The sequence below is a fragment of the Muntiacus reevesi genome, chromosome 8 (genome assembly GCF_963930625.1).
Source record: "Muntiacus reevesi chromosome 8, mMunRee1.1, whole genome shotgun sequence".
Lineage (NCBI taxonomy): Eukaryota > Metazoa > Chordata > Mammalia > Artiodactyla > Cervidae > Muntiacus > Muntiacus reevesi.
Window position 1 is genome coordinate 44,188,457 of NC_089256.1, and position 18,257 is coordinate 44,206,713.

Sequence of the window (18,257 nt, forward strand, 5' to 3'; positions counted from 1 at the left end):
TTTCTTTCCCAGGCATAGTATATTTTTTTCCCCTTTATAATGAGTTACAGAATCTAGGAATAATGCCTGATTAGACCAAATCTAGATGTGTTGATTTAAGGAAAGACAGAAGCCAATTTCATTGATTGAAGTTTTGGGGGTGGAATTGTATTGTGTACATCATTAATATAGTTGAGATCTTCTGAATTTAAAAGCATATTAAATCTGCTTTAGGTTTTTATTCCTTTTTCATGCAAATGAATGAATATTTTACAGTGTAACTTATATGTTCTACAGTAGATTACTGAAGTCTGGTTTTTCAAATTCATTTTTATTGTAGGTAAAATAATTGTATAAAATATATAACTATGCTCCTATCATATCTGTTACTATTTTATAATAGCAATTCCTTTTTTTCATGCACATACCCTTGTCTGGTTAAACTGAAGAAATTTGCTTTATGAAAGAAGTTTGGAAATTAGAATAGAGGGTAACTTTTTGAGACTTCAGTATTTGGTGTAACATTTTAATAGATACACCCATTAAGATTTTGAGTTATAAAGGTTTTAACAAAGGACTTGATAGTGCTTTCAAAGAATATCCCAAGGATGATTATGTAACTTTTGTGTATTAAGAGGGAGTTAGTTGAGTGTTTTGGAGATTCAAAATAGCATTTGTTTTCTTCCTTCTAAAAATAAATAATTAATATATGAATGTAAACTTGTTAAAGACTCAAAATACATAGACTAAAATGGCAAACCTGGTTTTTCTTCCTCTCCCACTCAACCCAGTCCCTGCTCTTTCCATCCTTCTCTGCGTTGACAATTGGTAAGTTTTATGATTATATAAAGTTTTACTTTATATACCCAAGTCCACCCCACCCTCCCTCCTCCATAAGCTAAATCTGAGAAAGAAAGAGAATTCTTTTTTTTTTTTTTGATAGTAAAATAGGATTTATTTGTGGGCATGAGTAAGGAAGGGAAAGTGCCAAGGCTCTTGTGAGTGCAAGGCCCACCATTTTTCCCGGGAGCCACGATTAGGTTGTATTTGACCCCGTAGCCATCTGGAATGAGCCACTTTTCTGCCACCATGCTTTCAAATTCATCTGCATTAAACTTAGTAAATCTCTAGTCTTTGGAGATGTGGATCTTCTGGCAGCCAGGGAACTTGAACTTGGCCCTGAATAGGGCCTCAATCTCATGCCTCTTCTGCAGCTTGGTGCTGATAGACAGTATGACTTGGTCAGTGTGGACCATAGCCACTGTGCCCTGGGGATTTCCAAAGGCACTGTACATACTTGTCTAGGACAGCATGCCAGACTTGAATGTCCACCGGAAAAAGCTGTCTCTAGGGTCCCTTAGGGCAACCTATATATGCAGCGCACTGTATACACTACCGGGGAGGGTGCTGTTTGCAGCCGTTGCACATCAGACCTCCATGGGGAAAGTGATTTTTAATGAAATATTTTGTTGTTGTGACAGCTGTGGTTATTAATGCTTGACCAACTTACGTTCATATTGTAAGGGTATTTCAGAGCACTTATTAATTCAGTGGGTCTTTTTTTGCATTATCAGCGTGTTCAGTGGCTATGTCATTTTCAGAGGTTGTTTTTGTTTCATTTTGTTTTTTAAGCAGTGCCTATGAGATAGCAAAGTGACCGTGTATTTGGGCTATATTAATGCTGCTTCCAGTCTTGGGCTATATTAATAACTATTCCTTGGGAAAATCCTGTAATCATTGTAGGTCTTTTTTTAAGGATATGTAAAATGATAAGGTCAGTCTATTCTGTACCAATCCAGGGATTGAACCCAGGTCTCCTGCATTGCAGGCGAATTCTTTACTGTCTGAGTCACCATGGAAGCCCATGAATACTAGAGTAGGTTGACTATGGCTTAGTGGTAAAGAATCCACCTGTCAATGCAAGAGGTATGGATTCGAGCCCTGGGTCAGGAAGATCCCCTGGAGAAGGAAATGGCAATCCACTCCAGTATTCTTGCCTGGGAGATCCCATGGACAGAGGAGCCTTGTGGGCTACAGCCCATGGGGTCACAAGAGTTGGTTAGGACTTAGTGACTAAGCCACCACCACTCCCCAGTAGAATATGAATTCCAGAAAAGCAGCTCAGAAGATGATTGGCAAGATTTAGGGAGGCAGAATGTGGGAAATCCTTGGGACATTAGTTTCACTGTGTTGGAGTGAGGGCTCTGCAGCAGTAAACATTTGATCCTTCCTCTTTCTTTGGCCAGCCTGGAGAACTTGGGCTGCAGCATAACTTCTGCTTCAGCACTGCAGCACCTGTAGCGTATCAAAACAGTTGGGCTTATTTTATTTTGATTGATGGATTGATTTTTTTTTGGGGGGGCGTAGGAAAATGGCTGAGTTGCAATGTGTTTGGCAGATCTTTGACAGTGAACTCTAGGCATTAGCCAATGGCTTACTCATTGTGTGTTTGCATGAAGAAGGGAAAAACACAATCCAAATAATGTCTAATTATTTGGGGATTTGACTCATAACGTCCTCATCCCTTTTCCTCAATTGTGATAAATTTCCATAGCATTTTCTTCTTGTTAAACTAAGGAGGATAAACAATTTTTTCACTTTTGTTTTACTTGTACTTATTCATTGTTCCCTTGACTAAATACTTGCATAATTAAAATGAGTCCCATGTGTTAATGAGTATACAGTTAAGTCAAAGACCTTGGCCAGCATTATAGACGTCATCTAAATTTTCTTTTTCTGTTTTTAGCAAAGGAAAGTGTTACATTTAAATTTTGTTGAATGTGATTTTTTTTTTTTTTCCTTTTGTTCCCAGTCCTTTTTCTCCCCTCCTCCCATGCCCCAGATTCATTTTGGTTGTTGCATTTATTATTTTGGGAGAAAGTTAAAATTGTATAAAACTCTTTCGCTCTCCCTCTTCTTTTCCTCTCGTCCCAACAAGTAGGTCTCCATTTATTTTCTGATTTTGGAGTAATAACTTACCTTCACTAGAAAAGTCCTGAGTCATTTTTGGATACTACTGAATGGACAACCCTAAATTATAGTTTTGAAATATCTGTTTTTAAAAAATCCTTTTCTCCCTATTTTCAATACCTGTTAATTATCTACATCTGGATATATTTTAATCGTTCTGCCAATCCCAATACATTAAAACTCAGCAGAGTAAATGTCAGTCATGTGATACACATTTAATGTTTGTTAAATATATTTTTTTGTTATAAATCTTCTCCCCTGCTCCATATTTTTAAAAATTGGAGCCTTTCCTATACATGGGGAAAGTTTGCTAAATTGTGGCTGGCAGAGATAATAGATTAGGAAAGGGATGTGTTACTCAGAATGGTACAGTGAGTTTAGTCTTTTGAGTCAGAAAGATTTATATTTGAATCTGGGCTTTGTGATTTTAATTTTTAAACTCTGACCTGATAAACGTTAACTCCTATGAGTCTTTATTCCTGCATATGTTAGACTTGAATAATACTGTTGCACAGATTGGCTTTGATGAATACATGGGATTATTTGTAAAGTAACTTTCTTAGATATGTGTGTGTGTGTATATAGTTTATGGGTGTGTATGATCAAACATAAGTGTGTTTGAACTCATCTTTTCCTCCTTGTCTCATCATTTGTCAAACTTGGCCTAAAGAACCTTTGTACCCTTCATTTTCTCTCTGCTGGCACATTCTTTGATCTAGGTTGCATGTTCTCCCTTATGTGCCTTTTTGGTCCTATTTGAGGTGAGTGAAAGATGGTAAAGAAACTGAGGCAGCCTGGAGTAGTTAGAGAATACCCTAAGGTAGGGGCTTCCCAGGTGGTGCTAGTGGTAAGGAACCTACCTCCCAGTGAAGGAGATGTAAAAGATGCATGTTTGATGCCTGGAGTGAAAAGATCCCCTGGGGAGGGCATGGCAACCCACTCCAGTATTCTTTCCTGGAGAATCCCATAGACAGAGGAGCCTGGTGGGCTATAGTCCATGGGGTTGCAAAGAGTCAGACACAACCGAAGCATCTTAGCATGCACGCACCCCAAGATAGCATATAAACTAAAACGTCTCTAGCCAAGGTCTCTATTTAGCTTTTGTTATGAAATATAAAGCTTCCCTGGTGGCTCAGACAGTAAAGTATCTGCCTGCAATGTGGGAGAACCGGATTTGATCCCTGGATCAGGAAGATCCCCTGGAGAAGGAAATGGCAACCCACTCCAGTACCCTTGCATGGAAAACCCCATGGATGGAGTAGCCTGGTAGGCTACAGTCCATGGGGTTGCAAAGAGTCAGACATGACTGAGAAACTTCACTTTTCACTTTTACTTTGACTTTATGAAATATAAAAGCTAGCTTTCAATTCTTGTTGACCTTGAAAATTAGCACCATACCATTTTCTCCTTGAAACACCATCCTATCCCTCTGATTGTACCAAATTCTATCTCTCAAGGATTTCTCTTTCCTTGGGTTTATACCTTGACTTTTTGTGCTTCTCACTATCCTTAATCTCTGGATACTCTGATTTGCTTTATGGCTTCAGTTACCATCTATATGTTGTTGATTGTTACATCAAAATTTCTAATCTTAAATTGCACTGTTGAGCTTTCAGAAGTTATAACATTCCTGCTGCTAAGTTGCTTCAGTCGTGTCCAACTCTGTGCAACCCTTTAGATGGAAGCCCACCAAGCTCCCCTGTCCCTGGGATTCTCCAGGCAAGAGCACTGGAGTGGGTTGCCATTTCCTTCTCCAATGCATGAAAGTGAAAAGTGAAAGTGAAGTCGCTCAGTCATGTCCGACTCTTAGCAACCCCATGGACTGCAGCCTACCAGGCTCCTCCATCCATGGGATTTTCCAGGCAAGAGTACTGGAGTGGGGTGCCATTGCCTTCTCTGAGAAGTTATAATAAGTTGACTTCTAATAAATCCATTTTGAAGGCCAATGGATTCAGATCTAAAGCAACTTGATGTCTTTCTCCCACAAAGAAAAACAAACTTGTTCTTCCTCTTTGTTTTGGTAAATAGTATCCTTGTTCAGTTAAGTCAGTCTTTGTGTTGATGTCCATTAGTCAAAGACCATCAGATATATGCCCACAGTAAACAAAATCGGGTTTGTTGATGCTTTCTGTAGCAAGAAAGTCACACACCATAGGGAACCATGTGGTGACAAAGTAAGACTTTGCTAAATGAACTTAGAGAATATGGGCTTTTGTTAGATGATTTTGGGGAGGATTAAGGTAATTGGAGGAGATTTGCTGTGGATTAGGTACTGTCAAGAAGTGAGGCTAAGGGACTTCCCTGGTGGTTCAGTGGTTGGGACTTTGCCTTCCAATGCTGGGGGTGCGGGTTCAAGCCCTGTCTGGGGATCTGGGATCCCACATGCCTTGTGGCTAAAAAAAACCAAGGCATAAAATGGAAGCAATATTTAACAAATTCAATAAAGACTTTAAAAAAAAGAAAAGAAGTGAGACTAATTCTTTGATTGGATATCTTCATAAATCTTATCCCAGAAGTGAGATGACCAGGCTGAGACTAAAACAAGAATTGGTAAAGAAGCAGCGGTCACTTGTGTTAGCTAGAATTTTTTTTTTGGTGGTTGTGCAGACCTTGCTTTTATCTATTCAGACAGACTGAAATTGACTTGGTTTTGCCTCACTTTCATCATAGTCTCAGAGAACCTTTTATCTGATATTGGTGATTTGTGGATTCCACTTGTCAGAAAAGCGCCACAGCCTAACATATGAGTGCTGGTCTACTTCTTAGCTATGAGAGGCTGTTTTCTCTTTTTTACTTATTTGGAATAGATGTAGAAGATGAGATAGCATATGGATAGCAGGAAGATGGAGTAAGAGTATTTAGACAGGGTTTATGAGCAAAGAATTTACATGTGATTGGATATTTTATGTGAGAGAGGCAGTAGAGAAACTTATTCTGTTTGAAATATATCAGTAGAGCCTAGTGTTAATGTTGAAGCAGAAATGTCTAGATTGTTTATTCTTTACTAGGGGAAGTGGGGTTGAGGGTGGGGTTATATATCAATCATATATTAGGCTTTTTAAAACGAAATGTTTTACATATTTACTGTGTGCCAGACACTAAGTGCTTGATCTCTCTTAATCTCTTGGGTTGATTGGGTTAAAAAGGAACGATGGCTATCCCTGGCATTTGAGATTAAGAACCAAACTGAAGGTCTGAGTCGGGCCAGTGGTATTAAGTAATGTTTAAGAGTATGAGTTTCATCATAATAGTTTGGATTTGAATCCTGCCATCACCTCCCAATTAGTAGTGATAAGATTTTTCACAAGTTTCCTAACCGTTTAGAATCTCTGTATTGTACAGATTTAAATGAGCACTAATAATAATACCATCTTCAGATGATTGGCCATACTTGGCACTTAGTAAACACTGGGTATACAATAGCTGCTGTTACTGCATTTCTCTTGTTGGCTGTGTGCCTTTGGACAAGTCACAAAACTCACATCCTCAGTTCTGACATCATTTTACAGGGTTGGTATAGGGATCAAAAAGTGTACCTGGAAGTACTTTAGAAAGAAAGCACTTACATACAATAAAATAGATGTTAATGTATATTGTCTCTCAAGTGTTTGAATTTACTTGACAAGTAAAGGACTGTGGTTGGGTTATGATGTTTCTGGATCAAGTTACATAGGATCTTGAATGTTAGGATGAGAAATTTCAATTTGATGATGTGGACTTTAGAGGTTCGGCCATCCGACAGACTTCAGAGCAGGAGGATGAGATAAAGAAAACAGTGGCCTAGGAACTTGGAATAGGAAAGACAGAGCCTAAAGGTTCAAAGACTAGATCTAGGAAGCTTAATTTCAGGCTAAGTAGATAATGGTGCCCCAGATTAGTGAAATGAAAGTAGAAGTGAAAAATATGAGGTATTTCTAAAGAACTACAATTTAATTACAAGTTGAAGTTGTAATTAAGCGGAAGTTAAAGCTATAGAAATAAAAACAACACAGGCTTCTTGAACTTTAATTTTGAAAATGGATTGGTCTCATCTATTCCAGTTGAGCTATTTCAAATCCGAAAAGATGATGCTGTGAAAGTGCTGCTGCACTCAATATGCCAGCAAATTTGGAAAACTCAGCAGTGGCCACAGGACTGGAAAAGGTCAGTTTTCATTCCAATCCCAAAGAAAGGCAATGCCAAAGAATGCTCAGACTACCCCACAGTTGCACTCATCTCACACGCTAGTAAAGTAATGCTCAAAATTCTCCAAGCCAGGCTTCAGCAATATGTGAACCATGAACTTCCAGATGTTCAAGCTGATTTTAGAAAAGGCAGAGGAACCAGAGATCAAATTGCCAACATCCGCTGGATCATCGAAAAAGCAAGAGAGTTCCAGAAAAACATCTATTTCTGCTTTATTGACTTTGACTGTGTGGATCACAATAAACTGTGGAAAATTCTGAAAGAGATGGGCATACCAGACCACCTGACCTGCCTCCTGAGAAATCTGTATGCAGGTCAGGAAGCAACAGTTAGAACTGGACATGGAACAACAGGCTGGTTCCAAATAAGAAAAGGAGTACGTCAAGGCTGTATATTGTCACCCTGCTTATTTAACTTATATGCAGAGTACATCATGAGAAACGCTGGGCTGGAAGAAGCACGAGCCAGAATCAAGATTGCCGGAAGAAATATCAATAACCTTACATATGCAGATGACACCACCCTTATGGCAGAAAGTGAAGAAGAACTGAAGAGCCTCTTGATGAAAGTGAAAGAGAAGAGTGAAAAAGTTGGCTTAATGCTCAACTTTCAGAAACCTAAGATCATGGTATCTGGTCCCATCACTTCATGGCAAATAGATGGGGAAACAGTGGCTGACTTTATTTTTCTGGGCTCCGAAATCACTGTAGATGGTGACTGCAACCATGAAATTAAAAGATGCTTACTCCTTGGAAGGAAAGTTATGACCAACCTAGACAGCGTATTAAAAAGGAGAGATATTACTTTGCCAACAAACATCCGTCTAGTGAAGGCTATGGTTTTTCTGGTAGTCATGTATGGATGTGAGAGCTGGACTATAAAGAAAACTGAGCGCTGAAGAATTGATGCTTTTGAAGTGTGATGTTGGAGAAGACTCTTGAGGGTCCCTTGGACTGCAAGGACATCCAGCCAGTCCATCCTAAAGGAGATCAGTCCTGGGTGTTCATTGGAAGGACTGATGTTGAAGGTGAAACTATAATACTTTGTCCACCTAATGCGAAGAGCTGACTCATTTGAAAAGACCCTGATGCTGGGAAAGATTGAGGGCAAAAGGAGAAGGGGCGACAGCACATGAGATGGTTGGATGGCATCACCAATTCAATGGACATGCGTTTGGGCAAACTCCGGGACTTGGTGATGGGCAGGGAGGCCTGGCGTGCTGCAATCCATGGGGTTGCAAAGAGTCAGACATGACTGAGCGACTGAACTGAACTGATTTAGGCATAAGTAGTAAGTTTGAAGAAGTAGCCTTATGGCAATATACAGAATTATTGGAGACTTTTGGTTTTAGGTATTTATTCGGCTTTCCCCGTAATGTAGACTCAGGTGTATACAGTGCAAAAAGAAAAGTGTTGATTTTGCGATACAGGCCTCAGTGGTAAGCTGTAAAGAATTTCATTTCAAGTTAAAATAAGTATAAATGTGTTAGAAATGTTATGATTAAAATCTGTTTGCTATGCTGTAGTTAGGGGTGAAATTACTTGAAATGCTTCAAAAAAATGATAGACGAATACATATATGATAAATCAACAATAGAAAAATGTTAATTTTAAAATTTCAGTGGTGAGCACAGAGATATATCTTTTGAATATTTTTGAAAGTTTTGATAATAAAATGTTGGAGGAAGAGTGGAGATATATACTGTTTGCTAAAGGCTAGTCTTAAGAATTTGTGTGCCCTGACTTAAGACTTTTGCTTTCTCTGTAGGAACTTTCCGCTGTACCTTTTGCCAGACAGAGGTAGAAGAAGATGAATCAGCAATGCCCAAAAAAGATGCACGCACACTTTTGGCAAGGTTTAATGAACAAATTGAGCCCATTTATGCCTTGCTTCGAGAGACAGAGGATGTAAACTTGGCCCGTGAAATACTTGAACCAGAACCTACAGAAATTCCAGCCCTGAAACAGAGGTGAGTATAGGCTCTGTACTCTTACCAAGAACACCTTTAAGCTCGCCGTTTTTTTAACCGCCTGTACTTTGGAGAACAGGATTAGGTAAGTAATTTACTAGGAGACTAAAAACTATAAGATTATGTGGATTCTAAGCTCTGCCACACTTGTATTAACTTGTGCCTTTGATGAAATTTGTTTGTACTGAATGCAGAACAGTGTGGGCCTTAGGCAAAAATCTTTAAATAGTCAGGTTTGATTTTAAGTACTCAATCTGCTTGGGCCTGCTGCAACTCTGCTAATTGTTGGTTAGTCCCAAATTGGTTCTGCCTTTTGAATTTTTCCTAGTCAAGTTTTGAAACCCGAAGTTCTTTAAGAAATAGAGCAATCACTTTTTAAATTTGTATTTGAAACATTCTAACCACACATTTCTTGCCTTCCTTGCTTTCAGTGCAACTTTCTTGACAGTGAAGTGTATAAGTGGGTGTTACTTATGGGTTAATACTTCTTTCTATGGCTCTCTGTTTCTATTAGTGTATTCTAATGTTTGAATTGTAGAGGCAGCCTTCATTTTGTCATGCCATAAAAAGCAGTTTATCTTCTTCTTTGAAGAGCATAAACAAGAATTGAGATCAGGGAGTGTTCGCCTATTCTACACTTTTTCTTTCTTCTTTCCAGTTTCAAGCTGATGGCTTAGAGTTTATACCCATCTACTCCCTTCCATAGAACCCAATAGTCCAAATTGTAACTGTATAGATTTTGGGAGCACTTTTAGTATTTTATGTTCTCTGGTACAGATGTTGCAGAAAAGCCAGTTCTGGGCAGTTCTGAGCAAATTGAATTTCATTTCTGTGGCTAAAAACAATCTAATTATATAGAAGGTTTTGTATCTAAACAAATCAATGTGAATTTTCTTTCCTAGCATATGTGTCGGTTAGAATGCCTCTATCTGTAATAATGAAACACCAACTAGAAGTAGCTTGAACAGTAAGAAAAACATTCTAGCATGACCAAAAGTCCTTAGGTAGCACAGCTCAGAATTAATTTCACAGCTCAATTACATCTTCAAGGATCTAGATTTGTTCCATGTTTACTCTGCTGAGCTCAGCCTGTTGGTTGTCCTCTTGGGACCACCAGGGGAGCTAGCTAAGATGGCCATGTCTTTCATCACATAGATGAAAATGTTCAAGTGCAAAAAATGGGACCATCCCTTCCTTGTGTCCTGTTTAAAGATGGAAGAAAACTTTCTCGAGGGCCACCTTCATCCTGCTGTATCCACCAATGTCTCACTGGCCAGAATTGCTTATTTGCTTATTTCTAAGCCAGCATCTCACAAAGAAAATGAGATCACATGATTGGTGCTTAGACTGGTTAAGGTTTACCTCCTAGGACTAAGGAAGGTCCCAGAGTCCTTTGAAGCAAATAGCCATTAGTACTTGAATAAAATTGATAAACAAAGAAGGAGAGGAGCCATAATTGATAGGCAGCCAGTATCATCCACATTACAGATAGCCTTAAATTTTTCTTACTGGTTGTTGGTCTCTTATCAATAATTTATTTGTTATATCTTTTTCTGTGCATTTAAATAATACTGCAACCCTGTCAGAATAGCCTGTGAGGGAAATTTGTTTTACAAAAATACATACATTTTAAGCTTGTTGGTTATTTCATATTGAAGTGTGTTTTAGACATTTTCTCTGATTGCTTTCTTTACAGTGTATAACATTAATACTATTTGTGATTTATACTTGTGTTTCCTCCTCTAAATATAGCTATCTTCTTGTTTATTAAGATCCTTCCCCACTGTAGTAGTATTCATTCACCACCACCATTGGCATTCTACCTCTATTGTCCACACTTACCACAGTCCACCTCCCATCCCAGGATCTTTACTTAGGTATCCCTCAGTCCATCCTGGAGATAAGTCTGAGCAACATGAGAGGTCCAACAGAGGCTCAGTATATCAGATCACCTGCTTCTCACTAGGAGTGATGGAAATACTAATCAAAAAAGAGGCTACTCAACAGCTTGGTCAATAAAAAGAAAGGGGGAAATGAAGGCAGGCAAGAAATATAGAATGGGGTACTTGGACTTCCAGCCAGAATAAAATACAATTGCTTCTACTTTGTTAGGAACAAGACTGTTAAGAGCTAGGTTAGAAGGTGTTACTCTGGCTAGGGTGGCCTCACCAGCATTTGACAAGCTCCACTGCTTGTATCCAACATCCTGGAAGTGGTGGTTATTTAGGTTTTCTGTACTATAGGCTCTATTTCAGAGCATAACAGCTTTGTAGTAGCCACCCTGCCCCAGCAGAAGAACAGGAAAACGTCAATAGAGTGATGTGGGAATACAGACAATAGTAAGGCGTTATTTTGTTTAAAAAATTGGTGGCGTGATTGTTTGTTTGGCTCCTGATCTGTAACCAGTTAATTCTAGCTTATCCCTAGAACAGGAACCAGAGGCTGCCTCTGCAAAACTGTCAGTAGATTTAACCCAAGAACTGATGAACAGTTCCAGCCTTTCAGCAAGTCAACCCACTGGTGATATTTAAAGTCTTCTATCCTTCCTAAATGGAATTCCTTGTCAGTAATCTCTCCTTTTCCATCATCTCTTATTTAACACTCACCTTAAAGATCTTTAAAAATTTAGTTTTGAAATAATATTCTTCCCTCACCCCTGAGTGAGAGATACACCTTTTAAAAATTTTACAATTATTTAAGTAATGTAAAAGGTTTCAAAACTGAATTGTCACTTTGGTCATCTTTAAGTGAAATGTGTACATTCTCTCCATAGGAGAAATTTAAGCATGCAGAAGAAGTCAATTCTGATATCTCTCACCTGGACTTTCTTTAGTGTCACATTTGCTGATGATTTGACTATATATTTGGTGAAGATATAAATAAAATCTGTGTAGTCAATTCTCCATGCTTAAAGATATCTTTAAAAAAATTCTTCAAAATTTAATAATTTGTTTAACTTGTGGCCAAATCTTTCCTGCCTCAAACCAAAATAAAACCAATCTTGAGTTTCTGTAATGGTGTAATGAAAACAAAAGACTTTTTAAAAGTAGTCTTATATTCACATTTATTTGAATTGTCCTGTCCAAACTACTGAACACTTAACGACCTTCAGAAGAGTCTTCAGAGTTAATGCTAAAGATACAGCATAGATGATAACTATGTGTTCAAGATGATATGGAGAAATAATAGCTTCAGAAAGGTTGAGTGGATCATTTAAGATTATGGGTGAAGGAGAAAAAGGACAGGGTGGAGTTGGCCAGGTCAGAACTAGAGAAACTGAGTGGGTGGAGAGAGACAGAAAAGGCATCTGGCTAACTCAGGGAGACGCATGTGGGCACAGACAGGCATATAGGACAGGCTCAGCACAAGTTAAGAATATTAGCTGAAAATAGAAGAGACATTAAAAGGAGTTAAGGGGACAACTGGGTGAGAGAGGAGAGACTCAGAATGTAGAGTAAGCACAGAAACATGAAAACACAGATCAGGCTAAGAGGGAAGACAAAACTGAGTGCTTGAGAGAGACCAACATTTAACAAGACAGCTTACACCAGACTAAGTAGACTCATATAGTGAAAGCAACAGCACAACCTTTTAGAAGACAACATGGAAGACAGAAAAGGAATGAAGAACAGATATGGATCAAATTGAGATCAACATTGTACATAATGCAAAAAGTAACATTAGAATGAATGCAGAAAGGAATAAAAGCTAGAAAGAAACCAGTTATTTGCAACTGTAACGTAAGACTTTAAACTATAGCAAGACAGGTAGATGGATTGGGTACAGAGAGATGCCTCCTAGGCCTAAACTCAGAGTGGGTGAGGAGATAACTAATAAAAAGTCTGTGGGAAAGAATGATGTACAAAGCAGCCCTGGTACAGCTAAGGGTAGTATTTAGAAGGCATGGATTAAGTGACCAGATCAGCATGGTTTGTACAGCTAGAGAGGGTGCATTTTTTTTTTCTTCTTTGAGGGAAAAAGTGGCAATGGGTCTCTAGATATCCAGAGGCAAGGAGGTATGGGATGAAACCAAGATTACCTACAGAGAAACATAGTGTTCTCAGGGAGAGATGTAATGAGCCAATCAGGTACACGGACCACAGCATATATCAGTTGCTCAGTCGTGTCCAACTCTTTGTGACCCCCATATATATCAGAGAAATCTTAATTAAACAGGAGACAAAAAAGTTAAGTAGATGTAAGTGGGCCCAGGGAGAATTGAGGAACAATGGAGTAAGAAGACATGAAGTAGGATCAAAGAGAAGGAAAAATAGTGAGTGGCTTCTGAGAGACGTGATTCAGAACTTAAAGACAAATGAAGTATTGCTTAGGCTCAGAATGAGAAAGGGTACTGCACAGGAGACAGTTCAGGATCCATGGGGAAAATTTAGGGAAAAAATGACAGAGAAGTAAAATATGGAGCAAGGGAATTAGTAGACATGGACAAGAACACAGCAAAAGGTATGGAGAAAGATACAGGGCAGGTATTAAGTAAGCAGGTAGTTCATGAAACATGGAGATAATTTATGGAATAAAACAGAGTTGTCTAAACAGAAAGAGAGGGAGAGTCATGCATAGATGTTGATGCAGAAAGCATCAGTAACAGGCAAAGAAAGATAAGGGGTGAGCTTAGACTCAGAAAATCAGGTATAGTCAAAAGAGTATGGAGCAGATTGAAAGCAAAACAAGCAGAAGGAGCAGCAGAAAGACTAAAACTTAACTCAACAGAGATGAGAAAACATTAAGTGACTAGAGAAAAATAAGGAGTGATCTGACCTAAAGTAGACTAAGATGATCATGAGCCTTCTGGCTCAGTGGTAAAAAATCTGCCTGCCAATGCAGGAGACACAGGTTCAAAGCCTGGTCTGGAAAGATCCCACATGCCACAGAGCAGCTAAGCCCGTGGGCCACAACTATTGAGCCTGTGCTCTAGAGCCTGAGAGCCCCAACTACTGAGCCCACGTGCTGCAACTACCGAAGCCCTCAGGCCCTGAAGCCTGTGCTCCACGACGAGATAAGCCACTGCAATGAGAAGCCCTTGCACTGCAATGAAGAGTAGTCTTTGCTTGCTGCGACCAGAGAAAAACCCATGCAGCAGTGAAGACCCACCACAGCCAAAAATAAATAAATAAAATTGTTTTTTAAGAAAATCATGGCTAGTAGAGGTAAAAAGCTAAACAAAATAGACTCAGAAATAGATTATGGTTGCCATGGAGTAGAAATAATGGTTGGAGCTGGATATGGAGTCAGTGTAGGTGCAGAGATGGAGAGATACAACTTGACAGAAAAGAGGCTAATCTCTGCGTGAAAATTTGCCTTATTTGGTGAGATGCAGAAGAACATTGATTTCTGAATTGAAGTCTGGCTTTGTAGAATACTTTTCTAGCTTCTCAGCACACGAAAGACAGGAAAAAGCCCATAGAACTACTTTGAATTCTTCTGCATTCAGCTGAGAAGATGCTTTTAAAAATATAACATGTGTTTTGTTTTAGGTTTTTGTTTTGTTTTGTTTTAAAACAAAATTCTCATCAAAGATTTTACTGGGTGAGAGTTTTGCCAGACTAGTGTCTTTAAGTGGTCTATGTCACTATATCTTTCTCCCCTCTCACTAAGTATATTTATTGAAACATCTTAATCTATCCAACCTCAATCATTTGTACACACCAGAGGATTCAGAGTTTGAGGAACTTAAATATAAATGATGTGTTCATCTAACCAATGTAAACGTCACCCAAAGGTATAAGAGCAAATTCTCAGAATTATTAAAGCATGTGTGCATGATTACATTTATATGTAATACTTCAGTAACCACTTCCCCAGCTGCCCTTCTTTTCTTTCACTAAGATGTCAAGTTTTTTTCTTTCTTTCCTCCTCTGATCTTTTTATGTAGCAAGGACCGTTCAGCAACTGCTGCTGGAGCTGCTGGCCTGGCAGGTGGGCACCACCGGGAGGCGTGGACCACCAAGGGTCCCTCCTATGAGGACTTATACACTCAGAATGTTGTCATTAACATGGATGACCAAGAAGATCTTCATCGAGCCTCACTGGAGGGGAAATCTGCCAAAGAGAGACCTATTTGGTTAAGAGAGAGCACTGTCCAAGGAGCATATAGTTCTGAAGAGATGAAAGAAGGTAAGAGTAGAAGTTAGTAAGATGAATATGTCTTGAGTTCAGTAGAAAATAAACTTGACTTGGTAAAGAAATTTTGCCTGGGCAATTCTTAGTTTTATTGAAAACCATCCCCCATAGCAGAAAGTAACTTGAGCAATAAGCAGTAAAACCAACCAGTATTCTTGTATTAACCTTCAACTTAGTTGAAATAACAGACAACTTTTAAAATCTCTGTTTTTAGATTTGAGAAATTGTCGTTGTTTTGTCTTAATTTCTTGCAAAAGTACTCTTGGATGCAAAGTGGCCAAATTCATCTCTTCTTTAATCTTCTGTTGCCTTTTTACATGCATTTTTATTTCTTTGGGATCCTTAACTATACACTAGCCCCAACTTTTTATGTTGCCTCCTCATAAATAAAAAGGAGTTGTACTGCTTGAAATACATAAAAAGATATCACATGAATAAAGAACAAGTATCTCACCATCCAAGAAGATCGACAGAACTTTTTATCAGAAGGTTTTAGAAATCTCTGTGAGCCCTGAAGTGTTAACAATTGCATAATAATCTGAAGTTTGAGAGCTGCACCATTTTAGTTTATACATTTTAGTCTCAAATTACTGGATTTAGAGATTTTGGATGATGATGCTTTAAGAGTAGGTAGGAAATGGGAGGCTAAAACTGGATAAATATTACTCAGAAGCTGGGAAACAGGGGTGAAATAAGGAGTCTGTACCTCTAGTCAGATTTCATTAGTATTATAACCTACCCGCCCCTGTTCCTAGGTTATGTATCATTACCAATGTATCACTGAGTCTGGTTCTTTAATGCTGAAAGAATCATCAGTAACTAAGAATCACTTGTTTTTTTTACTTTTTCCCTAACCTCTTTCCCCTTCATAATTAGCATTTCTTTTACTGTGTATGCTGAGAATTGTAAAAGTAGTGTGGAGTTGGGTAGTGATGGTAAAAGCAGGTAATACCTCTAGTGTGATTCTCTAGTCTTTTAATTCCAACTGGAAAAAAATTTTCCTTGGTAGTCATACTTCAGTCTCCCTTCTACCCATTGGGTACCTTGACTGTGATGTTTAGCTATTTTGATGCAAGTTATTTTAGATTACATCATAGTTAGTCTGTCAACTATTTAATGGTTTGTTTTCCCCAGCTTGGCTTCTTGCCTATTCTTGAAGCAACAAGCCTTTTTTTCTGTGAACTTAGGAACAAAATCGAATGAAATAAAACTATTATTAGCCAGTGTTATATACCATTAGGCTCATAAGTTTAACATTCAATGTTTATAATTCCGAGAATGGTGGAATTTAAATCATAAGGACTTTAAATAAGTCATCTAGTCTTGGTTCCCTTTTGTGAATATTTCCTTCTGTGTATAAAATAGTGTATGCTCTTAGGTCTAAATTTGCTTTCATTAGGTTTTATGATAGTTGAATAGACTCTATCCAGTGAACTGTAGAGTGAGTCTTATTTGTCCTACACTTTATTTTTCTCAGAGTTAAAGTTACTTTAATATCTTTAAGAATTTCATAGACTTCAATCATGACCTCATTACTTTAGTGATAATTCTAATTCTTTTCAACTCTCCTTACAAATCATTCTCTTCCCCCAAGTCATCTCCACCTACATTTTTTGTCTTATTTTAATTGTCCTTTTCTGGACTATCTCCAATTGTAATATACTTTACTTGAGACCTAGTGACCAGAACAATACATATTATTTATGAATGATTTTGTCATTAATTATTTGAGTTTTATTTCAAATATCCTTCAGGTTTTACATGACTCTTTATTGCTTTGATTCTGGAAGCATATTAAGACAACTTTAGAATTATATGCAGGAATTTTTTTCAGATCCTCTCCTTCCCTTTATGTGATGGCTTAGATCAGGTTTTTTAGTATAGTTTAGATTATTTTTCTCTAGGCAGATTTTCTTACACTATGCCAGTACTAAAATAGATCTAGGGACTTCCCTAGTGGCCAGGGGTTAAGACTATGCATTTCCAGTGCAGGGGGTATGGGTTCGATCCCTGATTAGGGAACCAAGATCCCTCTTGCTGCACTGCATAGCCAAAAAAAATTTTTAAACTAAAAAATATCCCCCAAACTCAGCAGGTTTGAGAAACAAACTAGGTCTGACACTCTTATGCCCACTTATTCAACCTTCAGCTCTTCCTATATTTTTTTGGTATTAGTTTGGCCTTTAAGTACCCAGGATTGCTTAGCCTCATCAGTGAACTTGACAGTTTCCCAGTACACATCATCTTTGTAATTTATAACTCTGTTAAATAAGACTGTTCCTAGAGCTAGTTTTTCTGCTTTACCATTTAGAGATTTCATTTATCCTTGTTTTTTGTCTTCTCTCTATAACAGATCAATTCCTTTTTTGCCTATGTATCTCAGTAACCTTGTCAGAAATCTTTTAGACATGACTTCATTTAGTTTTGACTTGCATACATTACGTGTCTTTTTTTCCCCTTGAAATACTACATTGGCAATAAGGGCCCTAAGAAGGAGGTTCAGCCTTTGGCACTATTTTTAAATGGTTAAGTTTGATTTCAATTCTCACTTCTATATCCATGTTATCAAAAATTTGTTTTCTCTGATCTAAACTTTTTAACTTCTCAATTCCTATTTCCTTTTCTCTTTCTTTTATGTCTCATCTTCGGAGTTTTATCTATACATTGTAAAAATGTCCAAGATTACAACTAATTCATTCTCATATGTTAGTGAGAAGATGCTTTCACTTTATCCATGACCAGAATTGGGCATGGCAACCAACCCACCCCAGTATGCTTGCCTGGAGAATCCCATGGACAGAGGAGCCTCGTGGGCTACACTCCATAGGGTCGCACAGAGTTGGCCATGAGGAGTGAAGCGACTTAGCATACACAGGTCTTCTCTTGATAATGATAATAGATAACACTAATCTAAGTGCCAGGCCTTTGCAAATATTCACTTAATCACCCTGGTAATCCAGTGAGATAAATACTATTTTCCACCCTTTTTGTACTTCAGAAAACTGAAGCAGAAAAA

The 18,257-nt window shown here is 38.2% G+C and overlaps 1 protein-coding gene and 1 non-coding gene across 4 annotated transcripts in view; one reads left to right on the plus strand and one right to left on the minus strand.

Annotated features, from left to right (window-relative positions):
* The window catches only part of GTF2E1 (general transcription factor IIE subunit 1), a 38,604-nt gene that overhangs the window by 11,022 nt on the left and 9,325 nt on the right, over nt 1–18,257 (plus strand). For all 3 annotated transcript variants that reach the window (XR_010664210.1, XM_065942855.1, XM_065942854.1), the window contains exons 3-4: nt 8,902–9,103; nt 14,994–15,235. Coding sequence is in view for 2 of the 3 variants with exons in the window: in XM_065942855.1 (XP_065798927.1) it covers nt 8,902–9,103; nt 14,994–15,235 (444 nt within the window). In the remaining variant the exon portion in view is untranslated. The remainder of the gene's footprint in view (nt 1–8,901; nt 9,104–14,993; nt 15,236–18,257) is intronic.
* LOC136173879 (small nucleolar RNA SNORA70) lies at nt 1,319–1,454 on the minus strand. The gene has a single exon (XR_010664347.1). It is a non-coding gene; the product is annotated as a small nucleolar RNA SNORA70 (small nucleolar RNA).